Source organism: Macrosteles quadrilineatus, unplaced genomic scaffold, assembly GCF_028750875.1.
Source record: "Macrosteles quadrilineatus isolate MER2022 unplaced genomic scaffold, UCM_ALF_1.0 Scaffold_9__3_contigs__length_116548681, whole genome shotgun sequence".
NCBI lineage: Eukaryota > Metazoa > Arthropoda > Insecta > Hemiptera > Cicadellidae > Macrosteles > Macrosteles quadrilineatus.
In genome coordinates this window covers 47,360,947-47,387,955 of record NW_026542602.1, presented here as the reverse complement: position 1 = coordinate 47,387,955, position 27,009 = coordinate 47,360,947, and the positions used below count along the sequence as shown (strand labels likewise).

At 35.2% G+C, this 27,009-nt stretch overlaps 1 protein-coding gene across 1 annotated transcript; it reads right to left on the bottom strand.

Moving 5' to 3' along the window:
- Positions 1–208: 208 nt before the first annotated feature.
- Positions 209–27,009, bottom strand: LOC129002271 (tyrosine-protein phosphatase non-receptor type 4). The gene is made up of 19 exons (XM_054429950.1): positions 26,842–27,009; positions 24,304–24,349; positions 19,151–19,298; positions 18,065–18,193; positions 17,465–17,507; positions 16,714–16,884; positions 16,180–16,300; positions 15,764–15,851; positions 15,026–15,178; positions 13,933–14,199; positions 13,614–13,753; positions 12,716–12,866; positions 12,092–12,256; positions 10,797–10,914; positions 10,107–10,358; positions 6,703–6,819; positions 5,986–6,221; positions 4,920–5,204; positions 209–4,274 (listed from the first exon to the last, which is right to left on the bottom strand). The coding sequence occupies exons 3-19, from the start codon at positions 19,295–19,297 to the stop codon at positions 4,188–4,190; spliced, it is 2,670 nt and encodes an 889-aa protein (XP_054285925.1). The 5' UTR covers position 19,298; positions 24,304–24,349; positions 26,842–27,009; the 3' UTR covers positions 209–4,187.

Genomic DNA, 27,009 nt, shown 5'->3' with positions numbered 1-27,009 from the left:
ATGTCAGTTTGCAAATCTATGTGACACGCTCTTTCCAATGAGACGTCAATGGATAAAATCAGTTAAGAAATGGTGGAGGAGTTCAACCGACAAACTTTGTGTTTGCGTATTAATTATATAGATTGGTAAAAACCAAATTATTGCTGCATTACCGAAAATGCTTGATCGGCACGAATCAGATGACGAGAGGGTTGCAAAAATAACAACATTTTAGAATAAGTCTTTTATTTTTTTCTCCATATTGTCTCACATTCTATCAAAGGACCATAAAATACAAAATCCAACACAGTTTCAACTGTCGAAGAATGCATGCTCGGCTTGAAGGAAAACAGTTAAGTGCAAAATACTAGGTATTATAATTCTTAAGCTAAACAAATGTTAGATATTCTCTATGTGTGTCATTGTTTTCTGTGAACACTTAAAACAGAAAATGAATTAATATAGAAAGCAAGCTAAAAGTAAGTTAAAGCTCATGTTTTTGTATTTGGGGCTTAATTAAAAATATAACTGCGTTTGCATTGGAGTTTAAAAAGTTTCCAACCTAACCAATGTTTACAACAATCCAAAGAACGCCAATTTTTGTCAACAGTTTTTCAGATTGATGTTTTTTTTTTACAAGAAATCAACAACGGATCAAACAGTAGGCCTATTGTAAACATTTAAGGTTAACATTATTTTATTTGTTGAACAACACAAAGTCTAAAAACAACGTTTACAACGGAGTTTCACAAAAAGAGTTTAAAATTTTATTAACAGCTGCTATTAAGAGGCTAAAAAAATTTCTCAAAAACTCCAATAACAATAAACACAGCTTAAAATAAACCTAAGAAAATCAGGTTTCAAACGTGGGAAGACAGAAGACAATATTAAGAAAACTAATGTACCCGTTACGCAACAATGAAATTATAAAACTACAGCATATTGTGAATGTCTCATCAAAATTGTGACTTTTATTTGTGTTAGATTGTTATTTGCTGAGAGAAATATAAGCATTGAACCAATATTTTTAATATGGTAATATTTGATTCTGCAACCAAGGCCAGTCATATTCCTTTATTTCACAAATACTTAGATTTGTGATGTTTTAAAACCCAATCTTGGATCCAAAAAAAGTTAATATTCAATCTATTGGATTTAGAAATTAACTATAAAATTTAGTTAGACTGGGACGGCGGTGACGTCCTGTACTCCAGCTACTAGGTCACGAATTGTGGATATTTATATGCATGCACTGTGGATGCGATACTCCCTGGTGAGGTTTAGCGTCCACACTAGTGAGTACTACGACTATCTGCAGTACTATCCTGATAATTAGACCAATTCATTAACTACAAGGCAAAAATGTGGTTCGGATTCCACTATAAACTGTAGGTCCCTTACTTGTCATTAGCTGTATGGGCTATTAATTAACAGCTGTGTCTAAGGAACACGTCAGCCTTAGTCACTAACAAGACTACAAGATCGCGCCACTCATCCTACTCATCTCCATTCACTTGGCTTAAAAATGCCTACATTTTTATGGTCGTCATTTCAGATTAAAGTATTAAAGTAGTTATACCCACTTACTTTATTATTTTGTTATCCGGCACCACCACAACCTGTGCAGTTGAGCATGATAAGTTCTTTTGGTTGTTCTTTCAGTAGTGGAATTCAAACAGGAATGACAGTCCCAAAATCTTTGTTTATTTTTAGAATTGATTGAAAAATTTCAAAAATATTATGAATATCTTTTGGCAGAATAATTTAGTATTCTAGATGAATTAGGCCTATAAAAATTGTTCTTGGATTCAAGATTTGGGGTTTTATTAAATTCAGAATCAAGAATCGAAACTTCAAGCTATGACCTCCACTAGAAAAACTTAAAATTATTCATATAGGAGTGAGAGTTGAACTAATGAAATTACTTTTTAAAAAAGTCATAGCCTATTTATGTAATTGACATAGGTATTTTACTATCTTATAAAAACTATATTTTTGACATCCAGGAAATCTTGAGACTTGTGTGTAAAGCTGCCACTTATATACATAATGAATAATTAATACAAATTTGTTCTACAGTATACTTAGTTTTATATTAAGTTTTGGTCTAGTACCGGGATGCAACCCTAATTGAAGCTGCCGGCTTGGCAACCAAATAACTTTTTTTTTGTTTTAAAAGATACATTAAAATTGGTACTCTTAACAACTTTTATTATATTTCGTTATGTGAGAATTGTTCACTTTATATAATCACAGTTTGTTTATTCTCATATTAAAGTCGATAGTGAAAACTAAAGAGAATTATATAAATATACAACCAAAAGATTCAATCTGGTTGCAGATGAAATACAGTTTGTTTCAACTATTACAAAAATAATACAACAGAAGTTATAAATAACTCTTCTGAAATATGAGATCTATATTCATGATTGGTAAAATACAATTAAATAATACACCATACAGGATGGTTCCGCTAAAATACATAAACATTTCACACAATTTGTTACTAACTTAATTACTACATAAAATTAATCACAATCATTTGACATTAGTTTTCTTTTACAGGGTATACTTTCAACAAAAAGCAATTAAAATTACAGAAAATAAATATATAATATATTAAATATCTATACAAAACAAACAAAAATGTTACATGTACACCCAAACCTGATGGCACATAAAAATTAAAATATAATTTACAGGGTAATCACTATCCGACCTGTATAATTCATGCTCTCGACGAGTTCAATATAAACACAGCGTTACAGAAAAGATAGTAAGAATCATTTACCCAGCTTTACTTTTTTAGAGGAAGAGTAAAAAGATGTTAAAATATCAAAATAAAAAGTGAATGAAAATATTTTCCATCAAAATTTGGTGGGATCAAGGTTCAGTGTCCCGACAAAAATGTTGAGACCTCTTTTCATAAAAATGTCAAAAGCTTATGCTCCAAGGTTTTCACATTTTTCCTTTATAGGTCTATTTGTTCTGCTTCAGCAACATTTCTTTTACCTCTGTGTTCTACATTCTTCGTTGCCTGTGGCATTACAATACTGTATACGTAGGAACATGGTCAAGTACTGTATTAGAAACACAGGTTTGAAAAAGAGGAATAGAGGTTGTGTGAAAAAATCGTTGACCCATTACAAAGATAATTGATGCAGCTCTCTTGCTAGTCAGAGAAAACAAAAAATTATATTTTAATAAATTAGGGAAATAAGAATAAAAACTCAAAGAGAGCATGAATGTAACAGGTAACAACAATATATCGAGTGATGTTCTGTACAAGAAATCAATCCGTTTCATACAAACTGACATAAAGAATATGATCCAGTGACTACTGACCACCAAGGCACGGGCGTAACTGATATGATGTATAGTCTGATGTTAATAAGGTGAACAACGTATTTTAATATTTATTGTTAGTATTTAACCAAAACAAATGCCACATTTGTATTACCGATCAGATCCATTCTTTAGAACAACATTGTGCCTTGGGTTTTGTGAGGTTCACGGGTATAAAAACACGAAATACTTCTAGAAAAAATACTAGTCACTATCCTACATGGCAGTTCTACTATGTGGAAACCGACCCGCAGTTGTTAACTGATTACGAGTAGTGTGGTTAAAACATGCGACAGAGAAAAATACTTAGGTCATAAAAAACGGTTACAATGACCAAGGGTGGGTTTCCGTACTAAAATATCCGATGTTAAACACGAACGGTTAAAATCTTAAAAAGCTAAAATTTACTTGACAACATTCCGGATAGACTACACACGAGTAAAATTGTAAATAATCTAAACCACGACGGATGATGACATGGATGGTTCACTGGACAGACGAGTCTTGTACTCACAGGTCGATGAGAGGGGGACGCCGGGCCCAACTGGCTCTTTACAATTTGTGACAAACTTGATGCGGGCGATAAAACAAATGACAAAACAGCTCTGAACACATGACTAGAGAGACACATAATTTGTAAACGATAATTTAAAGCACCCAAACAAATCAGAGCTATTCTTCAAGTGCCTTACACACCGGACGGATCCGCTTCCAAAGGACGGCCACTGTTTCCTGTTCCGTTAACATTGAATTTTTTAAATCACTTAAAAGACACGGGTTACCAAGTTTGAGAGAAGCGAGTAATGAACGTATAGCCAGGCACTTGCAGCCAGTTGGACCGGGAGGGTAAGGCACTAATGAGTTTATCGGGAGCTGAACTCGGGCAAAGGCTTGACAAGCCCTTCTGTGTAGGCGTGATGTACACAACTGCACACAAACCGATACTGACTCTGAAACATAAACATTGTACATATGTAAGAGAAGTCACTATCACCTGGAAAACTTTTATGTTGTGTTATTTTTTACAGAGCACTGATAACTAACATAAGTTTTTAAAGACACTACTAAATTTATTAAGCTAAAGCTGTTTTGCTGTAAAAAGTTCAGCAAATCTTCAGGTCTGGATGGATGTTAAGCTGGTTAAAAATTGCACAAGATAAGAACTCAACAGAGATTTTTAATGAAATGGAATACAAACACAATTTTTTCCTTCTGCAAATGGTTTTTGTGCTTTAATACCCTACTTACTAATACACACATGACGTTTGTGACTGACCGTCTGGTCGATCAGTTAATAGTTATAACAGGTTTTGCTGTGTGTATTTGTGTATTCTGTGAAATTTAAAACGTATGATAAAATCCACATGATGAATTTGTAAATAAATACCTTAGCTGACATTCTGACCTGATGTTGTGCTCAATTTGCTAAAAATCTGTAATCTTTCAAACTACACGGGGTTACTTAGTTATAGGTTACTGTCGTTTTGACAGTAACCAGACAATTTAAACCTTCATTAAATAATGGAAATGGTTATTTTTTTAAAACATGCCCCTGGTAATATTTAAATAATATTATGGGCAGATTTTTCACTCACCGGTGTTTGTATCATCATGGCTCGCTGATCCCTCATCTGACGTACTATGTCCAGAGGGTATACAGGCTGGTTGGCTTCTATGAGGCACAGCGCCGTCTCCGCTAGTATGAGGACTCCGGTGCGGCCGATGCCAGCAGAGCAGTGGACGATGGCTGGCTCCACCATACCGGCGCGGCACCGACGCACTGCGCCGACAAACACCAGGAATCCTCCCAGACTATCTGGGACCCCGTGGTCTGGCCAGCACAGATACTGCATGTGTGTCACGTCTCTTTCCTCCCCCGTCTGTCAAAGTAAACAAACATATAACCAGTATGTAATTGACTATTGATACACTAACATGAAATATTATAAAGAAAAGCCAATTACTAACTACTCTTGATACTTTCCTGTTAAAGGGAACATTCATTATTATCGATGATTTTTTTCGATATATCGATATTTTTGTTTTCCGATCAGATCTATTACAAATTGACAACAACAACTAACTGATCTTGTTTGGACTAAAATAGTATATGGATTAAGAAATGAAACTGTTCTAAGCTAACCTAACATAACCAACCAAACTTGCTGTAATATTTAAAACTTCCGTTTGGGGTTGATAATAGAAAAGGCAAGTTAAACACAGAATTTTTAAATGTTACAGCAAGTTTGGTTAGTTATGTTAGGTTATTTTTTTAGAACAGTTTCATATACTGAATAATATTTATCGTAGTTGTCAGCTGATATGTTTCAATTTGTTAATATCGAAAAAAAATCATCGATAATAATGAATGTTCCCTTTAACAGGAAAGTACCCTACTCTTTCATTACTGCACCAACTTTTGAGCTATACCCAACAAATGGTAAAGACTACCCACTATAATTGTCTAGGGGTCTGTGAAAATTGAAGAAATCAGATCGGGATGGGAAAAAACTTCTTGACTCAATTTTGTGACTGAGATAGAAAAATGTACGGTAATTGATTGCTTACTCTTTTATCGTCTGATCAGACATTTAAGGTTGTGAGAGAAAAGTAAATTGATCCGAAAGGTTGGAAATGACAAGACCTATTGAGATGTGTTACCTGTAGGTCTCTCAGGAGGAACTCTCTGATGACAAAGCTGCCTGTAGCGTCGGCCTCCTCCTTGCCACAGCTGAGCTGTAGGCCGGGAGCCAGCTCCATGGTCTCACTGAGTGATGGCCAGTATTTGTGACACTTGGTGCGGCCTCTCTCTACCAGTGTAGTGACCATCACCACCAGAGTACTGCCTTGCTCTACCACCATCTGCCAGAAGTCTCTCACTGTAGTACTCAGTGGACCTACACAACACACACATTACATACAGCTTCATCAATCATAAGGTGAAAAATACTACGCACCTACAGTAGACACTAACTTATCCCTTATCTTTCACGTTCAGGATACAGTTCACCAAAAACGTATGACTACAAAGGGTCTTCTATAGCGGTTATATCCAGAATTACTGAAAAACTGCATAAAGATTCGTAAGAGCATTTTATAGTTATCAAGCTATTTATGATTGTTAAACCATTACTGCTGAGTATGCACAACCATAGCAGATTGCCTACCAACTCTGATTCCCTCGTGTAGAACCATGATGAAATGCCACTGGCGTAGAAGAAAAAAATCCATGAAACAAACATAAATAACCTAAAAAGAAAGATGAACCCCAACAATTAAAGGGATGTTCCCTACAAATTAAAGAGCAATCAATTGTTGCTCTTGCAATTGTTGAGTGCACAAAATAAAAATGGTTTTATTTAAGTCTAGTTTTGTTACCCTGGGTAGCGATGTATCTGTTGATGATGCCGCTGCCTGGGATCTCCATGTTGACGTAGTTGGCGTTGATGTAGTCCCCGCCACTGCCTCCTGCAAGGATCACTCTTGTCACGTCATCTGCAAACAAACACACATATTTACACTTACACCAACAGGGTAAAATAACTAAAACTGAAGATGAAATTTATGGAACAAAATGAATTTTTACATTTCTCACCTTTAATGGCAATTTTGTTTATTACCACATAACTTACATTTAGTTAACTAAAGGGATGGATGTTGATAGGTCCCAAAACTTTTATACGGGATTTAAATTATTTTGGAATTTTCTCTGGACTCAATTTGTTTCAAAGGTCATAGATTTTGCCGTGATTGCGAGTTGCGACAATGATGTCTCCATCCCTAAAGCAGAACAGTAGGCGACAGTGCGGTATTGCCGCAGATATAGCACAAGGTCTTCATTAGGATTGGACCTGTGTAAAAAAAGCAGAAATGCAGTATCAAGATTGCAGAACGGGATCACAGGAGACGATGAGGGTGTCTCTGGGACTGTGGGATATGTAACAATTTTGCCTATGTGCCAGGGAGAAGTTTCTGCAATCGTGGGAGATCGTTACGATTTCATCACTATGGCAGACAACTCGATTAAGTCTGTGCGATTTTGGGAGATGTTGATGACAACAAAAATCAAAATCAGTCTAACATATCTTGAGAAGATGTGTCAATTGTATTCTCCTAATTTTGTTTATTACCTTAAAGTTTTATTGAGGGATTTGGTTTTAATCTTGGTTTTACTTCTCTGTGTTTTTTTGTAACTGTGATTTTCCAACTTTTGCTGTTCTTTTTGCTAATTTTGTTAGGTTTCAGATACTTTCTTATCCAAGAACAAGATCAGATTCCAGATCCCAAAACGTCAACCATGTTACATTAATGTAACTTTGTTTTTACTTATCATAGTAAGAAATGTACACAATAATATCTAGGGGTGTGCGAAGCAGCAAAAAATTTTCGATTCGAAGCAACGATTCGATTAAAAAGATTTTCGATTCGATTCGATGCAACTCGATTCGAAGCAATACGGTATTTTTCTATTCATAATTGTCAATTGAGTGGATTAACAATAATTAAAATGTATCACATTTGTGTAATACAAATTTTTGTTGATGTGGTATTAGGCCTATTTCATACTTAACATATGAATTTTAGGTGAAAAAATATTTATTTTCAATCATATGTATTAGAATAACTGCTGGAAATACCAGTGAGCTGCTTTACTTGCCTATTTCATAATTTTTACTTGAATTGGCTCAACTGCAAGAAAGAAGAAAATATTTTTTTTATCAAGACATTCATTCTCATTTTAATAACTGTTTAAATAACTAAATAGGTGCCGGTAGCTAAATTACAACAAATTTGAATGGAACTTAATATAAAAAGACCATTAAGAAATAAATTTACATATCACAAGTTTAGGGCCTGTGGACCGGCTTCAGGACTGCAAGCAAGAAGAAAATAAAAATAATATGTTTCCACCATGCAAGATGTATCATTCATTCCCTGCCTCCTAACCTCCTTAGTATAATAACCTCACACTTACATTATTTGTTACATCATCATAAATAAAGAATTATTATTGGCATCAGTAGGCCTACAGCTTTACCTAGGCATTATTTTTATAGGGCCTAAAATAGTAATAGGCTAGAAGCAACATGTCAAGTGGAGAACTCATTGAAGAAAAGATATTGTGTAAACTAATTTCCTATAAAACTCAAAAACAGTAAATAACATACAAACATTGTTTATGGTATAATTAATAAGGACTAAAAAATGCATATCATGTCATACAGTAGTATAGACCTACTGCAAGAGATTAAAATCCTAAAACAACTGATTTTGATAGCTAATGAATGAAAAGAATTAAAAATCCATAAAATAAAGCCAAACAATATCACAACTAATTAGGTACCCGAAAAGTAACTCTTAAATAATATATAGAAGATTAAAATAATATTAAATCAAGAGACAAGAAAGTTAAATGCTATCTTCTAGCCTAGTGCCCTTGGCAACACAGCACAGGTCAATGTTTTTAAACTACCCTCAATGTTTTTGGAACAGCAGGGCCTTTTTCTCTTAAGGAAGGGTAGTAGTATGTCAACAAAAACAATGAATCAGTCTCACCAGCCAGGCCCGGGCAACGATGTGTGAATTCAAGGTCATAGACCCTCCCCCTCCCCTCTTACACCACCCGGTTGCTACCCAGTTGCTTCAATTGCTGACAAAATGCAAGTGATGAAACAAGGGAGTAGAGACAAAGAAATATACTTCTTTATTCAAAAACACAAAACTGTTAGAGATTATTTTCAAAGAAATTAATTCAATGTAATTTGTGAGTTGTAAATATTGTATTGGATCTTAGAAATATATTTTTTTAACCCCATCTAACCAAGATACAGATCTGTTCACTATATCAGATATTTCTTTTGTTTATAATTTATTATGTAAAATAATAAAATATATTTTTAATTATGTATTGAATAAACAATAAATGATTATACTAGTATGTCTGGATAAGTAGTCTTTCTATTCTTTTGACTTTGTTTTCTTTGCACTGTTAGTGTTGCGTCACGGCTTTTGTCTTGTTACTCTTATCAGTAGACGACTAGACCTGGCTCTGGCTAGTGGCAGTGCGGCAATTGCTCTGTTGTGTCTTTATTCTTAAAGGTCGTGAGCCAACTTAATTTTTAATTCTCATTTGAACATTTTAATTCCTCTGTAATAATAGATATAATAATATAAGAGTGTTTCTTTGGAAATAAATTATTCTTTTTTTTTCTTTTGCCCCAACAAAAATTCGGGGACGGGGACCGGCAGACACCTAACAAAAATACCAAATGAATCAGTCTATAACATTAATCTTACTAGTTAAGTATTAAGTAACAATTTTTCAGACTTATTTTTAAAATGATTTTGGAGTAACCTACCTTGTTTTGGCTAGGTACACAGTAGTAAAATATTTCACACACTGCTTACATCAAGACAAAAAACAAACCTCTAATCATTTGCAATGTCAAAACAAAAAAATATAAAACAATTAAAGCTATATTTAATGCAAAGAATGTATTAAATAAGAACGCCTTCGTAAAGGAAACGCAACAGCAACGCGCTCCTGTATTGCGGGTATTGCATTGACTTTCTGCAGGCGTTTTTCGTATATGGATACTGACTCCCTCGTGAATCGAATCGTTTTTTGACCACCACTGAATCGAATCGTTTTTTGACCACCACTGAATCGAATCGCGATTCGATGCATCGAATCGAATCGAAATTTCGATGCATTTTCGATGCATCGCACACCCCTAATAATATCTTAAATAACATAACCAGCAACTACATCTGTCACTCACATGGTGATATGTCTCTGTATCTGTTTTTTACTTGGTTCTCGGCACGCTTGGCGTCTGCGGTGGACATGCCAGGTTTCTTGCGGTACAGTTTGTCGAACTGTTGTAGCAGCGCCCCGCTAGCCAGTCCGTCGGCCAGCAGCAGCATGGACTGTCCGAGGGCGTCGCTGCCTAAAGTGATGGGGTGTGGTGTGTCTGTGTCTGGCACATACTGATATGCCGGCTCCTCCTCCAGGTTATCTGCTTCGTACACAGCTGCGGACACACAACACTTGGCATGAAAATATCAGTTTATCCAAGGAAAAGGCACTAGGCTTAGAAACATCATACGGGAAGAAGGAATGGAATCACAACTTATCCTAGAAACGATTAGTTACACAGCACAAAAGTAGTTCACAACAGAAATAATTTGATATTTCGCCACTACAAGGGGGTTTCAGAAGGAAGTAGGAGAAGGTAAGAAGCAATTAGTAAGAAGTGGAGTCATCCTGACACTTTCTTCTGAAGAATAATATAATGTAACACAAGAATAATAAGAAATAAGAGCATAGATATAGATGACTACATGAATTCCTTTGCAATAGTAGGATGTGCATGGTAAAAAGCAGATACAGTGGCAAAAAATGTTTGCAGATTTGTCTTAATGCATAGCACGCTTCAACTAATACTGATAGAAACTGATACTGCCCTTACCATTAGGTCTGACTGTGAGTATGAGTTCGCCCATCCTGGAGTCTCTGGCAGCTCTTATCAGATTCACTACCTGGTCATGCTGCATGTGACCCACATCCACCCCGTTGATTAGAAGCACCTGTGGATACAGAAATGTTCAAGCACAGAACTTTAATTTAAGTCAAATCAAATGGGTTGAAACTATTTTTTTCAAATTTATGTTTCTTATGACTAGTATAACCTTACACCCTCATTGCAAGAACAGTCAAATGAATGTGTTAAATGCTTCAAACCATTCCGTAAAAGATTAGTCAACTCAACTAAGGGCAAAAAACTACGACTGAGATGCTGATTTTGGTGTGTAAATTACTATTGGTTTGTTAAAATAATTTAATCTTTTATTTAACCAAACGAAAAACATTCTAACACATCATTGGGTTTTCTATATTAAAGTTAAACCAAATTCTTTACAACGCTTTGGCGAAATAAAGCTGTTTAACTATTTCCGTCCAAAAATTTGTTACGTGATTCTTCAAGTTTTAAAACCAAAACAAGTCGTGAAGGGTTTATTCCTGAATAAAACCCCTGTTAGTAACTCAACCAAAATATGAAGTGTCTTGAACCATTCACTTGGATGCTGAAGTAGACATGCCATCTGTATGGACCAGCTTGTGTCAACGTTTTGTTCAAATAAAATAGTTGAATCTGCCATTTACAGGATGTGTTACAGTGAAAAACTGATTTTCCACCCAAGTTATTCATACTACTGTAGTGGTTGTGCTATAGTTTACCATAAGTCCTTCAGTTTGGTTTGGTTATAAATTTGGCGGGATCACAAAAATCAGTAATTGATATCAGGACATCCTTGCCAATAGCTCAGAACCACGATAATTTCCATTTCAAACTGGCATAACTATAACATGGGAGTGATATGACTATGTATACTTGAACCATAGAAAACATACTCCCTAAGTAGATTTCTCATCCTTATGGAACAGCTGAAGCCAATTTTATTGTAGTTCTGTTTGGTGCACTGTAAAGGTCGTGTTTTGTTTACATTTGGTTTCTTGTTATTTCAGTCATTTAAAACCCTGTTTAACCAAATAAAACCATATAATCATAAACAATAACTCGTACCCTAATGACCAAACAGTAAACCACAAATCATTAAATTAACCCTAAAATAATAGAAACAAAATTTCATCGACACTAGCAATCAGTGTCACCGTACTTGAACTAGACTCGAAAAACGAGCTTCAAAATTTACAATGGGATGAGAAGTCTACTTCTGTGCGTTAGTCTATGATTGTACTGACCTGGTCCCCTTCGCTCAGTTTGGGGTAGCAAGTGTCCGCTGGAGTGTTAGGAGCCACCCTGGACACTAGGATAGGCATGTTCAGATCACTTCCACCCTTCACATTGAACCCGAACCTGCCTTGCTCATCCGGCCTCATCCTGATGGACACTAGCCCTTCTTCCGTCTGGAAAAAATATCAATAGGCTGTAGGCCTACATGTCAGTGATCCAAAACAAATTAGATACTATTTTTGTGTTTATCAACAGTATTGGCATTTGAAATATTTTTTATACAGGAACAATCAAGACCATGTTACTTAGTTCTTAGCTTGATCTTAAAATAGTAATTAAAGTAATTTATAGCTCGGATGACAAATAAAAATGGTTAAGAATTGACATTTCCAGTGATTTCCGTGTTGGGTATCGATATCGGAATAGATTTTTGACAATCGATTCTCGATACCGATACCAATGTCCAAATATTGGTGGTATCAAGAATCGAGACATACCTAGTTAAAAGTGCTGTAAACTTCCTGGAACTCTTTTCTGAGGGCAAGTTGGTTATTCATTCCTTCTTCCTCTATGTATTCCAAAAGTATTATTTCCTGCAAAAACCAACTCGGGTATTGAGGCAAATAAAATACCTGTACAGGAGGTAGTTGTTCTCCATACAAGGGGGTTTCAAACAGTCTATCACTATCAGTCTCGTCGTCTGCGTAGGTGATGGTGCGAGCTGGCATTCCCGGAGTGAACGCTGCATGAGGCTCGTCCACTCTCTCGAGAAACCCTCCCTCCCTGCAAACACAACAAGTTACAGCAACTATTGATAAATTGTCAGCAGAATAGTCAATCACAAAATTTATACATGGTAGTCAGGTGAAAAGTTAGGAGGTTAAAACTAGATACTGTTGTACTTAGAATGTACAACAAACTTTAAAACTTTTTCTTGAAGCTTGTAATAACACACCAGATAGGAAGCATTAAATTTTGACTGCCACAGAAAAACTACTATTTGGGAGCCTGATTATCAAATTTCATGTACAATAGTTTCCAAGTTGCTTGGACACCTGTCCTATGTTAAATTCTAAACTATAACAGGGTAAGTAGAAGGTGGTTTAAAAAATATTTATGTAGGGATTTGCGGGTCATCAATATTTTCAGGTCAGATGGGCCAACAGTTGGCCTGAGGGATCAGTTTGGGCCGGAAATATGTTCACCTAGGTGCGCCATTGAAGAATGACAATTTTGCTACAATTGCGTGAGGTGTTCAACAGTTAAGCCGCAATCGTGGAAGACAATCATGATGTTATCGTGACCGCAGATGTTCTGGATTTCACTGTGACTGCGGGAGACGTTCACGATTTACGTCAAGACTGCAGAACATGACATACCGCGATATGAGAGATGTGCAGAATTATTTACAAACCGATTGTAGTACACAATTAATATTTTTTTCAATCAAACCGATGTTGACCAAATTTGTCACCCTAAACTGAAGTTGGCCCCCAGACCCCTATATTCGTGGTGTATTTGGTGACTTACTCATCAGAGATGTGTGTGTTCTGTTCTCCCCAGGCTAGGCGAGGTTCCCGGGCACCCACACTGGTCACCTTGTGGTCGTGTGGTCGCGAAGGTCGCAGTGACGGCCCCCCACTAGCCTTCAACCCACCAGGCTGTGGCACCTGCATATACAACATTTCTTGTAATGTTGGCAATTTCAACCCATTTTCATACTGAAATTGCACTACCTAACTACACACAAAGCAAGGTTGGATGCGTAGTGGTGACTCTGGTGGCAACACCAAAAAATAACCAGGAAACTGAATGTTTAGTGTAAATGTAAATATAACAGCTGACTCACCGTTTGACGTATCACCCGCTTAGTAGGGCTGCGTATGAAAGTTCGGTCGACCGTGCGCTGCGAGCTACGCGAGTCCTCCAGCGTCTGACACTGAGTGCGACCCGAGTAGGAGAACTTTGACCCAAGTGAGAGGAAGCGTCGTCCGCGCGAGGTCTGCGGAGAGTGCAGTCGGAAGAACGTGTGATGCTCGACACAAGACTTCCACAAGTTCTTGCACGAGCGATACGTCACCACGTTGAACCCCAGCAACGTGTCGTAGTTTTCACTCTGAACAGAAATAATGTTATGTATTAATATTAACAATGAAAAAGAGTGGTGAGGAAGGGCAACAAGTGTATGATTGATAGGGAAATTGATGTAATAGAAGAGATTAATGATTACAGTAATATGACTATGAGAAATATAACCAGGAATAAGTAATGGAGGTGTAGAAAAAGTTACTAAACCTCTTTGGGTACTGGTTTAATCGTTAAAAATGTATTTTCTATTTTTTATTCTTATTGCGCTCAATCAATCAATTTGTTGTATTTAATGTTTTACAATCTCTCTGGATAGTTATCATTCCACAGGTTCAAATTTCAATCTAAATTTCCCATTGATGCAATGATACAAGAAAAGTTTCAACCATAATATAGAAAATATGGGTACATGACTATGGTTATAGATTTGTATGTATACAAAAACGTGCTGAAAGATGATTAGCAATATTTTTTATATAGTAGTTGCGATTATTAAATGTTTACTATTTCATTAATTTATATTAAATTCATATCAATCCAATTTTGATAGGCTAACATTATTTTATAAGATAGTTTTAACTGCAATGATGTTTTATTTTGTAAATAGGAGTACGTTCCTCAACCCCGAATTCTCTTCGCTTGTGAAGCACGGGTACAGCAGCTATTCAAATCAAATCAAAATATTCTTTATTTGCAGAAATTACAATGGCGTCATATTCATAGATAAGTAAGAAAAATTTTTGTTTTTTAGGAGCATAGGTTTTGGAATGGTAGGAATAAAATTTACCGGACATACTACAACAAAACACAATCATGTTAGACATCTATTTTACCATGGCTTAATTTCAACATACCTGTTCCCTCCGCAGCTGAATGAAGAACTGTTTCCTCTTGAAGGATATCTTGACGATTTTCCCCCAGGAGAAAATGTTGATCCTGACTCCGTTCTGGAACACGACTAGCCCCATTGAGGTCACCCCCAGTTGCAGCTCCTTGCCTCCCACATCCTGGAGGAAGATGAGAAACACTCGTGATTCATACAGTTTTTGTTGGAAAAAGCATTTGGCTTAGGAATACAGGGAAGAAGTAAAGGATACACAACGAACTTACCAGAGAAAAGAGTTCCAAGCAGATTAAAAAACACAAAAAGTGAATAACACAATTAATTTTATATTTTGCCTCTACAAAGAGGTCTCTTCGAAGGGAAGTAGTGGAATGGCATCAACAAAAATGGCACAGTTTAATCAGCCTGAGTCAGTGATGTGTTGGCAAGACTGATTATACAGTGAATATACAGTGTTTATACAGTTTAAACAGTGCCAAAAAAAAGTTAATTTTATGATCATGCGATTTTCACAGACTTCTTGGGTGTCAACTTTTGACGATCGATTCTCAATACCGATACCAATGTTGAAGTATCAGTGGTATCGAGAATTGACACATTCCTAGTCATAACTGATTCCACAACGTAATCCCAATGCTCACACAACTCAAACTTAACTCAATTTTAAAATCATATCTAACATGTTTGATCGGACTAGGGGTAATCAGAGAAATATTTTCTAACTTTAAGTACAACTTTGTCTACTGACCCTGGCTTTGTGAAGGTCTACTCCATACATCTCCAGACGCTTGGCGTGATCTAGGAAGTTAAACTCCGCATCAGCTGGTGTCTGGCCCCTGAGACAAACATTACCACAAAACTTAAAATCTACTACAACTGTATATAATACAGTGTGACAAACCTCTCTTTCAAAATAACCTAAAAAGAAAACATTTTGAAAGAAAATTACTCTGGTAAAGATGGCTTTAGGCCAGGGTTTTTAAGGATTTTGTAATTCATTAGTTTAACAACAGGCTTATCTTACTGAAAAAATGGATGAAAGTGCACAGATAAATACATTTTTGGAGCTAATAGCTTTTTCTTCAAGAACAACTTAGTAAGTAATGGTTTTAAGATGGGTAAAATAGACAAAATTCATAACGTAGAAGCATATCTATGGCTCACTTGTGTAGTTTGTGGAGCTCGGCAATCTTCTTCTCCATCTCGTCAGTCTGGTTGGGGACCAGCTGTAGACCAGACAGATACCTCGGTCCATGCTCCTCGGGATTGTAGTCTCCCAGCTCAGCTGTTCAACATAACCTCAACATTACACAACTGTCACTGCAGCTAGACACATGTGGTAACAACGGAGAAGTAAGAAACAGAGGATACATTCAATGGTACACTTAATCGGTGCCTATCACCATTTGCTGGTGTCTAGGGCAAATTCCATTTGTCGTCTCCTCCTGCTCTCCTTTCCCCCCTCGCCATCATGTACTGCAGCGCTCACGCTGAAGGAAGACCCTGTGCGCTACAACTGCTGTACAAAAATGCTATGTGGCCATCGCCGTTCAGGCTTTTCCTTGCTTGTTAAAAGTACATTTCCGCCCCACAATACCAGAGCTAAAAGCGCACGGTTGTCCCATAAGCTTTAACCCTCTCTATCGTAGTTATCTGGTAGTTAGGACTATTGGAGAATTTTAACTCCAAGATACTCACACTGCACAGTGTAGCTGGCCAGTAGACAAGCAGTGCTGGGAGGTAGTAGCAGACGACCTGTCATAATGTCCTTGCGTATCTGTAGATAGAAGTGGTACCTAGTGTACTCCTCCTGCAGCTTGCTGGGGTCTGACACGTAGAACTTGACACAGAAATACAGGTTTCCATTGCCTATTGACAAAGTGTAGATATTTTAAGTTAGAAATATTGGCTAAGATTATTTAGTATACCCTTCATATCCTCCAACATTAGGCTCTAACTCAGAAGTGTTTACACATTACTTCAGGCTAAGAGGGTCGTGGAATTATCTGCTGGAGCCATTGGTGAATGGTAGGATTTGAACCAGGAACTTTGTAGACTGAAGCACTGTGCTTTATCACTATATCAGCCTATATGTTCCACAGTTTCACTCATAGTTGCCACCCTTAATATTTTTTTAGCTGATTACTATTGTTACAGAGTACCAGCGTCAAATTAGAAATTATTAAAAACAAACATTTTAAAGACAAACTCAATCTATCTTTACAGAGGTTATGTCCAAAGCAGTAGGCTTGTGTTTGGTCTTAGACCACACATTTCTCCAGGGGAAAACTCTTATCGACTGTGCTACATGATAAAACCCTGCTTCACACCCTCAAAACTAACTAGGCTTATCAACTTGTCCAGGAGATAGCTATACAAATTTTCCCTTATACATGTTTTTAATTCATTTTTTAACATTTGTTAATTTTTTTAACTATTGTACTTTTACCTCTTAACTGCTTTTTGACTGGTTTCACAGGGTCTAGCCAGCGCTGAAACAAAAATGCAATTTCTTAGTTACTCTATTGTGCTTATTTTTTTCTTAATAATTTTAAGTACCGGTAAAGTGGGACCTTGATAACAAGACACTCAATAGCAAGTCCAATTAAAAAACCTCAATTTTGTATTTAGGTACTCTTATAACCACATATTGCAAACTAGTTTTATTTTTAATCCCCAAGAGGGCCTTGTTATTGAGGTTCTACTATACCGACATACTTATGTGTAAAAAATCCAAAACATAACAAAATTCTTACTTTTTATTTGTCTGCATATTTGTTATTTCTCCTTTCAAAAAATTGTTCAGGCTAAATTTTATAAAAAAAATAGCTGCAAAATATTAACAAATAATAAGACAACAATTGCTAGGTCATAACAATTTTAACAAAAATATGCTAATTTAGATTTTTAGATAAGATGATCTAGCATAATATTAATGTATCTAATAGTGCTGATCCAGGTATTATCCTGACATTGTATGCAGCTAAGTTAAGCTAAGATTCCACACAAAAGTGTACCATTCCAGGTAAAAGAGTCATGTTCAATTTACCATGAGATCAGAATTAGGTGGGTTAGGAAGAACTCCGGTTTCAGAGAATTGCAGTCCAAAATAATCTTTCTCTATCAGCTCCAGATGTTGAAAGACAGACTCCAGCAAGACTTGCCCCTTGGCTCTTTTCTGAAAAAATGAACGCAGCCAGATATTAACAAATCATTCTTTTAGTTACGGTAATTGCATGCAATAACTTCTACCCTTTCGAGAACATAGAGCCTTAAGTGTATTTTTACATTGTACGGAATAATACTAAGCTTAGTTGAATATGGTGAGGCGATAAGACTTTTATGATCAAATAGTAAACTTGCATTAATCTGGACCCCATGAATGTTTCTTTTATCCAAACAGACAATTGACAGCAGTTAATCAAATTTAACAGCTATGTTAGGAATGTTCCATTGTAAACTACACAGTTTTTTGCATTGTTTAAAATGCTTCAGTAGTTTACTAATCTTATTCAACTCAGAATAGACAATTTAAGCTTCTATTCTGTAAAAGGTATTACATGTAAGAGGTACCAAATGCTCCCAGGAGATATAAAGTTTTGTTAATTTAATCTGAACTTTCTCCCAAAATTGTCCCGAATAATTATGGTTAACTCTCAAGGGCCAGATTTAAACTGCTCTTGAAACAGTGAAAATTCAGAATTAATTCTCTTAGATCCAAAATTAGGCCCTATTATACTGATTTCCTTTTTCTACTCCAGTCATAGATGAAGAGTTCAAGTATTCCACTAAGTAAGTAAATACTTAGTTGTCATGATAGCAGATGAAAATCAAGCTATATATTTTTACATTTTAACACCCTAAGCACTTTTGCTATTGCCGATTTAAATTAGGATTGTTGTCAGGATGGTAAGCTTGATTGTATGTGAAAGTCCTCTTTAAAACAAAAACACAAAGAATTTTACCCAATAGTAACCTCAATTCAGTCATCTCCCTTCCCTACTCTGACATTTCTTGATTTAAAGTGCTGTGAGTAACATTAGTTGACTCTTTTCCATTCACACAAGCCTGCTATTCTAACTTAAATCCTTAAAACCTAAACCCTACGTTACATTCTCTGTAGCACTAGTCTTACCTCTAGTTGGAAGCAGTGCTGCGTGTCGTCCAGGAACACGACAGTCGCGCTGAGTGTCTTTAGTCTGTCACGCGCCAGCTCCGACGCTCGCACGTTGTACGTCCCGCTGGAGCCCCCGAGGGCGCGCCGCGACACGCTCTCAATCATCCTGTCACAACATGCAAAACAGTTCATTTTATTATTTTTTTAGAATTGCAGATATTGGGTGTCTAGAGGTTTTTTCATGGGAGTGCAAAGAGCCTATGTGGCTGTCTCACAACAGACTACATATAACATTACCCTTAATGACAATGATGTGGTTAGTTACATAAAAAGAGAATATTCTGTTGTCAATCATATCTCTTCGCTATTCTCATATCTCTACACTATTCAAGATTCGAGATAATGGAATGGCTCAATAAGACGGTAGTTTTTTAAGCAGCCATTTTATGGGCCAGAGTGAACGGAAGCAGCATGATCCACATTGTATATACTTTACTTACTTTAATCTTAAATAAAGGCAGAGTACATAGAGTAACAATCTTAGGGTGTATAAAACAACACTTATATTACAAGGTGGATATAGGAAAAGAGGAAAAGAGCAAAAGATTTAGCTAAAGCAAGAAATTGAACATAGGAGAGTTGGAAGACCCTAAAGAAATATGGCACATCATAAAATAACACTTAAAGGTCGATTCACACACATCAGTTACGGAACGTCGCAGTCCAGTCACTTCAGGCACGTCACAGTTAACAAAAATATTCTTTAATGGATTTTCTATTGCGCTATCTATACTTATCCGTTGCAGTCCCATCAGTCGCTCCACCGGCATCCGTCAGTTAAATTTAGATTTCTTTGCACCGATACTTTTGGATTGTTCGGACGCCTGACGGACCTGTTTAAGGTTAGAAAATAGTGTTATTGTTGTTTAAATGGCTGTGTTTATGTTTTGAGTACTGTTTGTAACAATCAACAAGATGGACAATGAAAACTTGATAGAATATAGGTTTATAATTTAAAACTTTTGACTGTAAATTACTGTGAATTTTAGAGACAGAAGACTGACGGAAACCAACTGACGGACTATTGACTGAGAAATTGTGGATGCAACTGAGACTGAACTGTAACTGGACTGTAACGGAACTGTGACTGAACTGATATGTGTGAATCGACCTTAATAATGAAAGGGAATCTACAGCATATGGAAAGAAGAAGCTGTACTACAATGAGACTGATGAGCTTTGTTTATTTAGAGAGACAAGGATGAAACGAGAATATATGAAATCATTACAGTAAGAATATTTTAATAAAGCTTCCTAACCATTTCAGAACTTTTATCAACATCAATGTTTTAACAGATAAAGTCCTATGGCTGCTACAAAATCCGGTTGAAACTCTTTTAGAACTTTTAAAAATTTCCAAATCAAAATTGTGTATGCCTATGTTTATTTTGTCCTACTAACCATTTATTAGGTAGTCATAATATATAACTAATATTTATAATTAACAAATATACTCGTATTTATCCGATTGCTAGTCAATTAATTAGTTTTAAGCATTTTGACAGTGCTTAGTTCAATCTGAATTTTATCAATGACAACAATGTTTCTAGTAAGGTTATCAGCACCTGACATAAGTAACTTAAATGATCTTCATAAAGAACTGGTAACATTGGCTTCAATAAAATTCAAAATAAAAACTTCACCTAGTTTTTTTTCAATTAAAAAAACTGTTTAACTTGGAATATTTTTAAGAATTAACAAAGTATTGGTGAAATTTTATTTTAAATTGTATCTTAACTTTAATCAATTTAACCATTTACAGCAGTTTACAATCGCTTAATAAATTTAACCAAATTCAACCAAGATTTCTAGTGCTACAGCCCATCTACAGCCTAACCCAAATAAAAAGGACAGATTTTAATCACACAACATACTGTATGATATTTTACAGCGTAGCTCATTCACTATAAGGAAGTAAATATTTCATTCGACCACTAGATTTTTACTTGTTTATACAAGAATGTGCGGAGAGAAGCTCACTTAGCACATCGTCACAACAGCTCTCCACTAGGAGAGCCACTTGCCACCCTTCCGACACCTCCTCCTCCTCCGGCACTTACAACAGTAAGGGTGACCATTTCATTAACAAAGGCGTTCAACTCAAACTAACAAAATATCAGGTTTCCCAAGAAGAGGTTGCTACTTTTAGTAATATAGGATACCAGACGCATACAAAATGCTACCAACTTGATATTCCAAGCTACAAAAAAATTATGTGTAAGTGAAACTTGATTAACACCATTCAGAAAAATGGCAGAACATGACAAAATAATTGTGCATTTTTGTTGAAGTAATTTTATTTACAAAACCCTTATTATAGTGGATCTTGATTTGAAGAAAAAATTGTATAAAAAAAAGTAAAAAAAATTAAAGAGACAACTAAATGGTAAATAATAAAATGAAATTGATTTATTTCATAACCTATCTTTCAAACTGATGTCCATTAATTGCAATGCACTGTAGTTAAACCCTGTAGTTAGGTCTTGTATATTAATTTCAAAATAGTCACCTCCTTGAAGAACTCCCTATATAAAAAAAGTTAACGTCTATTAAAAATGTGAAAACTACTAAACTACCTAAAATGAAAGAAACATTTCTAAATTAAAAATTAACATATTTTCAAAATAAGGAATTACACGGATAAATTCATTATAAATTACCCTTCAAAGCAACAGTTATAAAAAGTGTTTTATTATTATACTACAATATAATTCCTGTTTTAATGAAGCTTTTGAGATGCGTTTGTGGCATTTAACTTTACTGAGTAGGTAGTTTAAAATTAAGTATCACTCGACACATGCTTATATTTAAGATTTGTATTACACTCTCCCCAAGCTGTCCCCACAATGTATGTGTGTGATGGTTAAAGCATCAAAAAAATTGTCAACACAGCCAAAGCTTATAGCCTATCTGCAATGGTTTTTTTTTTTTTTTGTCCTAAGGACGCTAGGCACGAGCCTGGGATTGTTTTTCACACTACTTCAGGCTAGACCTAGGGGTTGCGGCATTATCACTTAGATAAAATCCATTGGTCCATAATATCCATAATATCTGCAATGGTATGAAAAATAGAAAGACAATTCCAAACTTTTCAAACACTTTGCATGACTACATAATCACCAATGATTTCTTAAAACTAGAAAATAAAATTAAACCAAATTTGTGTGTCACCCTAATTTTCTATTATCAAACTCAATATCCAATATTAATCAACCCTTTCTAGCTACACCACTATTTTCTTACCAAATAAAATACAGATGTAATCAAGTTTTAGCTTGAGTTGAGGTAGGAGAGTTATTTGATAAGTTACTTTTTGAATAAACAATTTTTTTTAGATTAGAACACTTAAACTCGGTAAGTCTGATTATGCCTGTTAAAATGTTGTATTAGGATAAGATTTTCACATTTGAACGGATTTTGTTTTGTTTAGCAGGTCGAATGTTGAAGGCCACTCGTCACACCTGACACGGAGTTAAGTGCAATGTCTCGCGTACAGGAAACACAGTAGAACACATTTTCACCATTAGCCTTCCGTCTAAAACAAGGCTCAACTGACTCAACTAGGCCTATCTTATCCAGCCCCCAGTTCAAATATTTGAGTTCACAAAAAAGTCCCCTTCCCCTAAATTTACCAGACAACATAAATCAAATACAGTGAAAACTGTAATTAAGAAAAACAATTCCAAATTTGATGTTAGCAAAGTTATGATTTGATGTTGTTAGATGATTAAAGACTTTCAATATCAAATGAGCCTTATTTATTCAATATACCGGTACTTAAAAATTCTTTTTTGAAACAAACAATCACATTTATTACAATTACAACTTTACAACTTACAATCATATTTTGTACCATTTAAATGGCTTCAAAACAAAACTTATAAAAATGGTTCACTTAGACCCTTTAATCTAATAGAACAAACAACATCGAGTGACTAAAATATGAATTCTATTCTTTCATCTAAACCTTTTTTTCTAATAAAAAATATCTCATTTCAATGAACAAAAATACTGTCTAATGAGGTAAACGTTGTATGTTTAGGTCAACAAAACTAAACTCTAAAGATAAAAGTGAATAACATTGACTATTATTAATATTGGTGACTTAGTTCCGCCAAACCAACACTAGAGTTTTTTCAGAATCTAATGACAATTTTTTGTTTCAACATCTGCTCACTCACATGTCTTACACATGTTTTACTGACGGAATAATTTGCCACCAAGCTAACTGAAAATGTTATGTTTGAATACAAAAAGATAAAAGCTGTTGATATCTAACATACCGGTAGTTGATTGACAGGTATAAATTTTATTGAAATAATTCAAGGTATCACTACATAGGTATATTAAATAACAGATATTTATACACTAAACATGACATTTTGTCTATTTACAGCAAGTATTTTTTTCAATTTTTTAACGATAAATCATGATTACAAGGCATACAAAAATATTAATAAAAACAATTTTTAGTACGTAATAATGATTGAAATAATTGAATGTGTGATCCAATGTTTGCTATATCGAGTAAGGCACATATATATATATTTTATTTTTATTCACTGTCAAGATAAAAAAGATACTCCTTTGGGAAGAAATTACTTGAAAAATTTTTATAAGTAGACCAATAGATGGTGTTTGACAGTCGGAATAGTCCATGTACATTCTTTTAATCGATGTAGACTAAGTAGCCTTATTTAAATCAGCCGTAATATAGTACCGGTCAAAACCTTCACCAGCCAGACAAAATTTGTTTAAAAACCTAAATAGGCAAATATTCAAAGTTTAGGCTAAATTACTAAAATTTTATTTTTTGCATAGGTTATTTTCATTTTTTCATTTTATGTGTTTTTACGCCAGTGGCATTTCTTATGTTTTTAAAGGGAACTGTCCAAACCCTGGTCTTGTTAAGTACTATCTAACGTCGACCTTTTTGTTGGATAGCATCATTAATTCATAGCCCAATGAATTTATTATTTTGTTAACTTATTATTGAAAAGAATTAAAAATAAATAAAATTTGTACACTTAACATAGGGCCAAATATTGTTAAAAACCTGAGTTAAATTTTATTGGGTAATTAAATTCCACAAATAGTTTATCTTTTCTTACCTCAATCATATGACCAGATTCTTCAAAGCGTTGAAAATACCAATTCCTAGAACAAGAACAGTGATTAAAAATGAACAACCTGTTCTTGCGTGAAAAAATGTGCTTTGGCGCACACCAGTATTCCAACCAAACAACACAAAACAGCATGCTTTTATTATGCACGTAATCCGTGTAGGTACGCTTGAAAATAAGTTGGCAACACGAGATATTGCGACTACGATCAGCTGGTGCAGCGTTTCTTCCCATTTTGTTCAATGTTTGGATTTAACCTAACTTAAAAACGTGTTGAACAGTGTTTGAAAGACTAATTATTATTTATTACTAACAACTGCAAGAAAAATATAATGTGTAACACAAGTGCAAGCCTTTGCTGCACGCGAGAAACTTACCAAACTCGCCTACAGCTTGTGCGCAAACATTTCTCTTGTGTGCAGCTAAGTGCCACTTCGCCCACTAATTACACAAATAACTATGGTATATTTGTTAGGCCTACTCTTACCAACAAAATCGGATATTTTTTTAAAACAACCTGTATATTCCACTAGGTTTAACTTGATGTTATTTAGTTATTTTGTTTACTTCAATCAAGAACACATAAACAGACTGCCTACTTAAAACAAAACAATAACATGACTCAGCCGAACGGTTTTGTAAACAACACATGTTACGAGATCAGTGATGCCAACACACCAAATCAGAAATTTACCAAGAAAAAAAAAGTTATCGCAACAATAATATTAAATAAGTTAATGGCCTAAAGTAACTGGTGACGGAAAAGTAACAGCTTTGAAATAGGCTACCTAAATGACGTTTACAGGCTTAGAGGTAGGGCCTATATCTTATACGTGGTAGGCCTATGCTTGTATATGGCCAACGCTCGCAATTGAATAGTGTTGTTGCCGTATACATACGGTCAAAGCTTGGGAAGAGTTAAAATAAAACTAAGTTACACCTGTAAAACTAAATAGATAATATCTGATTTTTGTAAAAGCGAGTACCTACGGTACTTAAACGTTTAAATATCCTAATAAATCAGGCACAATAAACTACAACAGCCTATTACCCGTTGTTGGCACGCTTATTAATGCGTTTTTCCAAGAAAGACATAGGCCTAATACAAAATTAGTACCGTACATTACCGGTATATTAAAATTGTATTTATAGGTTTTAAAAAGAAAATCATATTTTAAGGTTGAGGCAAGAATGAATATGAATAGCCTAAATTAATTGCCGGATGCATTGCCGTTCTTGATTTTAAATTTAGCATTAAAAACCGCAAACAATAATTTTACTTATAAATAAACTGTGTTGTCACCTCCTTGTGTTGTGTAATGTAACATTTAACTTGAACTTTAAAGGAATAGAGAGGCCCTTTATTTACCTATTTATTTTATTTTTAGCATCGCACTCAAAACCCAATTTTACTGATTAGTTTTCCACAAATGTATGCAGTTATTTGTTACCTAACTGTTATACTTGATGCGTTAAATTACTCAAGTATAAACATGGCTTTTGCCAGTTATTATAATGACTGACATTATAATTAAGTTAATACCGTTTAAAGCTATGCGCACAATAAACTTAGGGCGGCACGGCAAGGACTTGAACAGGACAGGACAACCGCATATCCGCAATTTAGGAAAGTCTACAATCCAAAACTGTGAATCCGACATCGGCAAAAACCGTGAGACCAGTGGAGAATGGCAGGAGTCCCAAGCCTTTTTTTTGCCTGTTTAAGCACTATTATTGAGGCTCTACCGTAGACTAGCTGTAGACTATTTTAAGTCAACATAGCTTAATACATATAAACAATTAATTTAACAATTTTGGGCCTGCTTAAATTACCAATGAGTTTGAAATGATGAGTTTTTTTTAAGAGGTTGGCGGCCTCTTTTAACCTTGCATTTGCCCGTCTACAATCTACATAGACTAACTGTCCGTGAGTGGAACGTATCCAGCAAAGCAAGGGGTGAGCCGGTACGGTACAGTACAAATTTGAACTGTAAGTTTACTGATAAATTTTATAGGCAGTGACCAGGATCCGAACCCACGATATCGCTGCCTTGGGCCCAAAGTCTGTGACGCTACCGACTGAGCCACTGACTCACAAAAAACATAGCCTAAGTTAGGCTTAGTAACTTATGACCCATTCACCAAATATAAGAATACCTAATTAGCTGGGTAGGCTCTTGCATGGGTAAAGTATAATAACCTTTCTTAACACAAAGTAAAGATGAAAAATATTTAAAAATAAATATTTAAAATAAAAAAAGGCTATCCTATTTATATGGACGATGTAAGATAAGGGGTTTTGACCTAAATCAGATGACAGGTCTATTTAGGAAGTTGAATGCCAGCAAAATTTTAAATGTTGACATAACTGGGAGCAAGTATCCTAATAATACAATTATGCAAAAATAATGTTTAAGAATAAATAAGCGTATTTACAATAATAACCAATCAATAACAAACAAGGGCAAATGAGGGACCCCATCTTCCCAAGTAAAATATAAATGCACTGAGCTAGAAAATACTTACCATTGTCTCATAGAAAGTGGAATATAATATTGCGGAACATAAATATATTCACATTTATCACACACATTATAATATGACAAATAATTATCGAGAATTAAAACAGACAAATGATACTTTATAAAAACAAAACATCATAATCTAAACAGACACAACAGCGTACAAAACACA

What these genes read in the sequence shown, in the direction of transcription:
- LOC129002271 (XM_054429950.1), bottom strand. Translation starts at nt 19,297, where the DNA reads ATGATTGAGAGCGTGTCGCGGCGCGCCCTCGGGGGCTCCAGCGGGACG. An exon ending in AGCACTGCTTCCAACTAGAG is followed by an intron (nt 18,194 to 19,150) that starts GTAAGACTAGTG and finishes TCATTTTTTCAG; the next exon opens with AAAAGAGCCAAGGGGCAAGT. An exon ending in CCATGATGATACAAACACCG is followed by an intron (nt 4,275 to 4,919) that starts GTGAGTGAAAAA and finishes TTTATGTTTCAG; the next exon opens with AGTCAGTATCGGTTTGTGTG.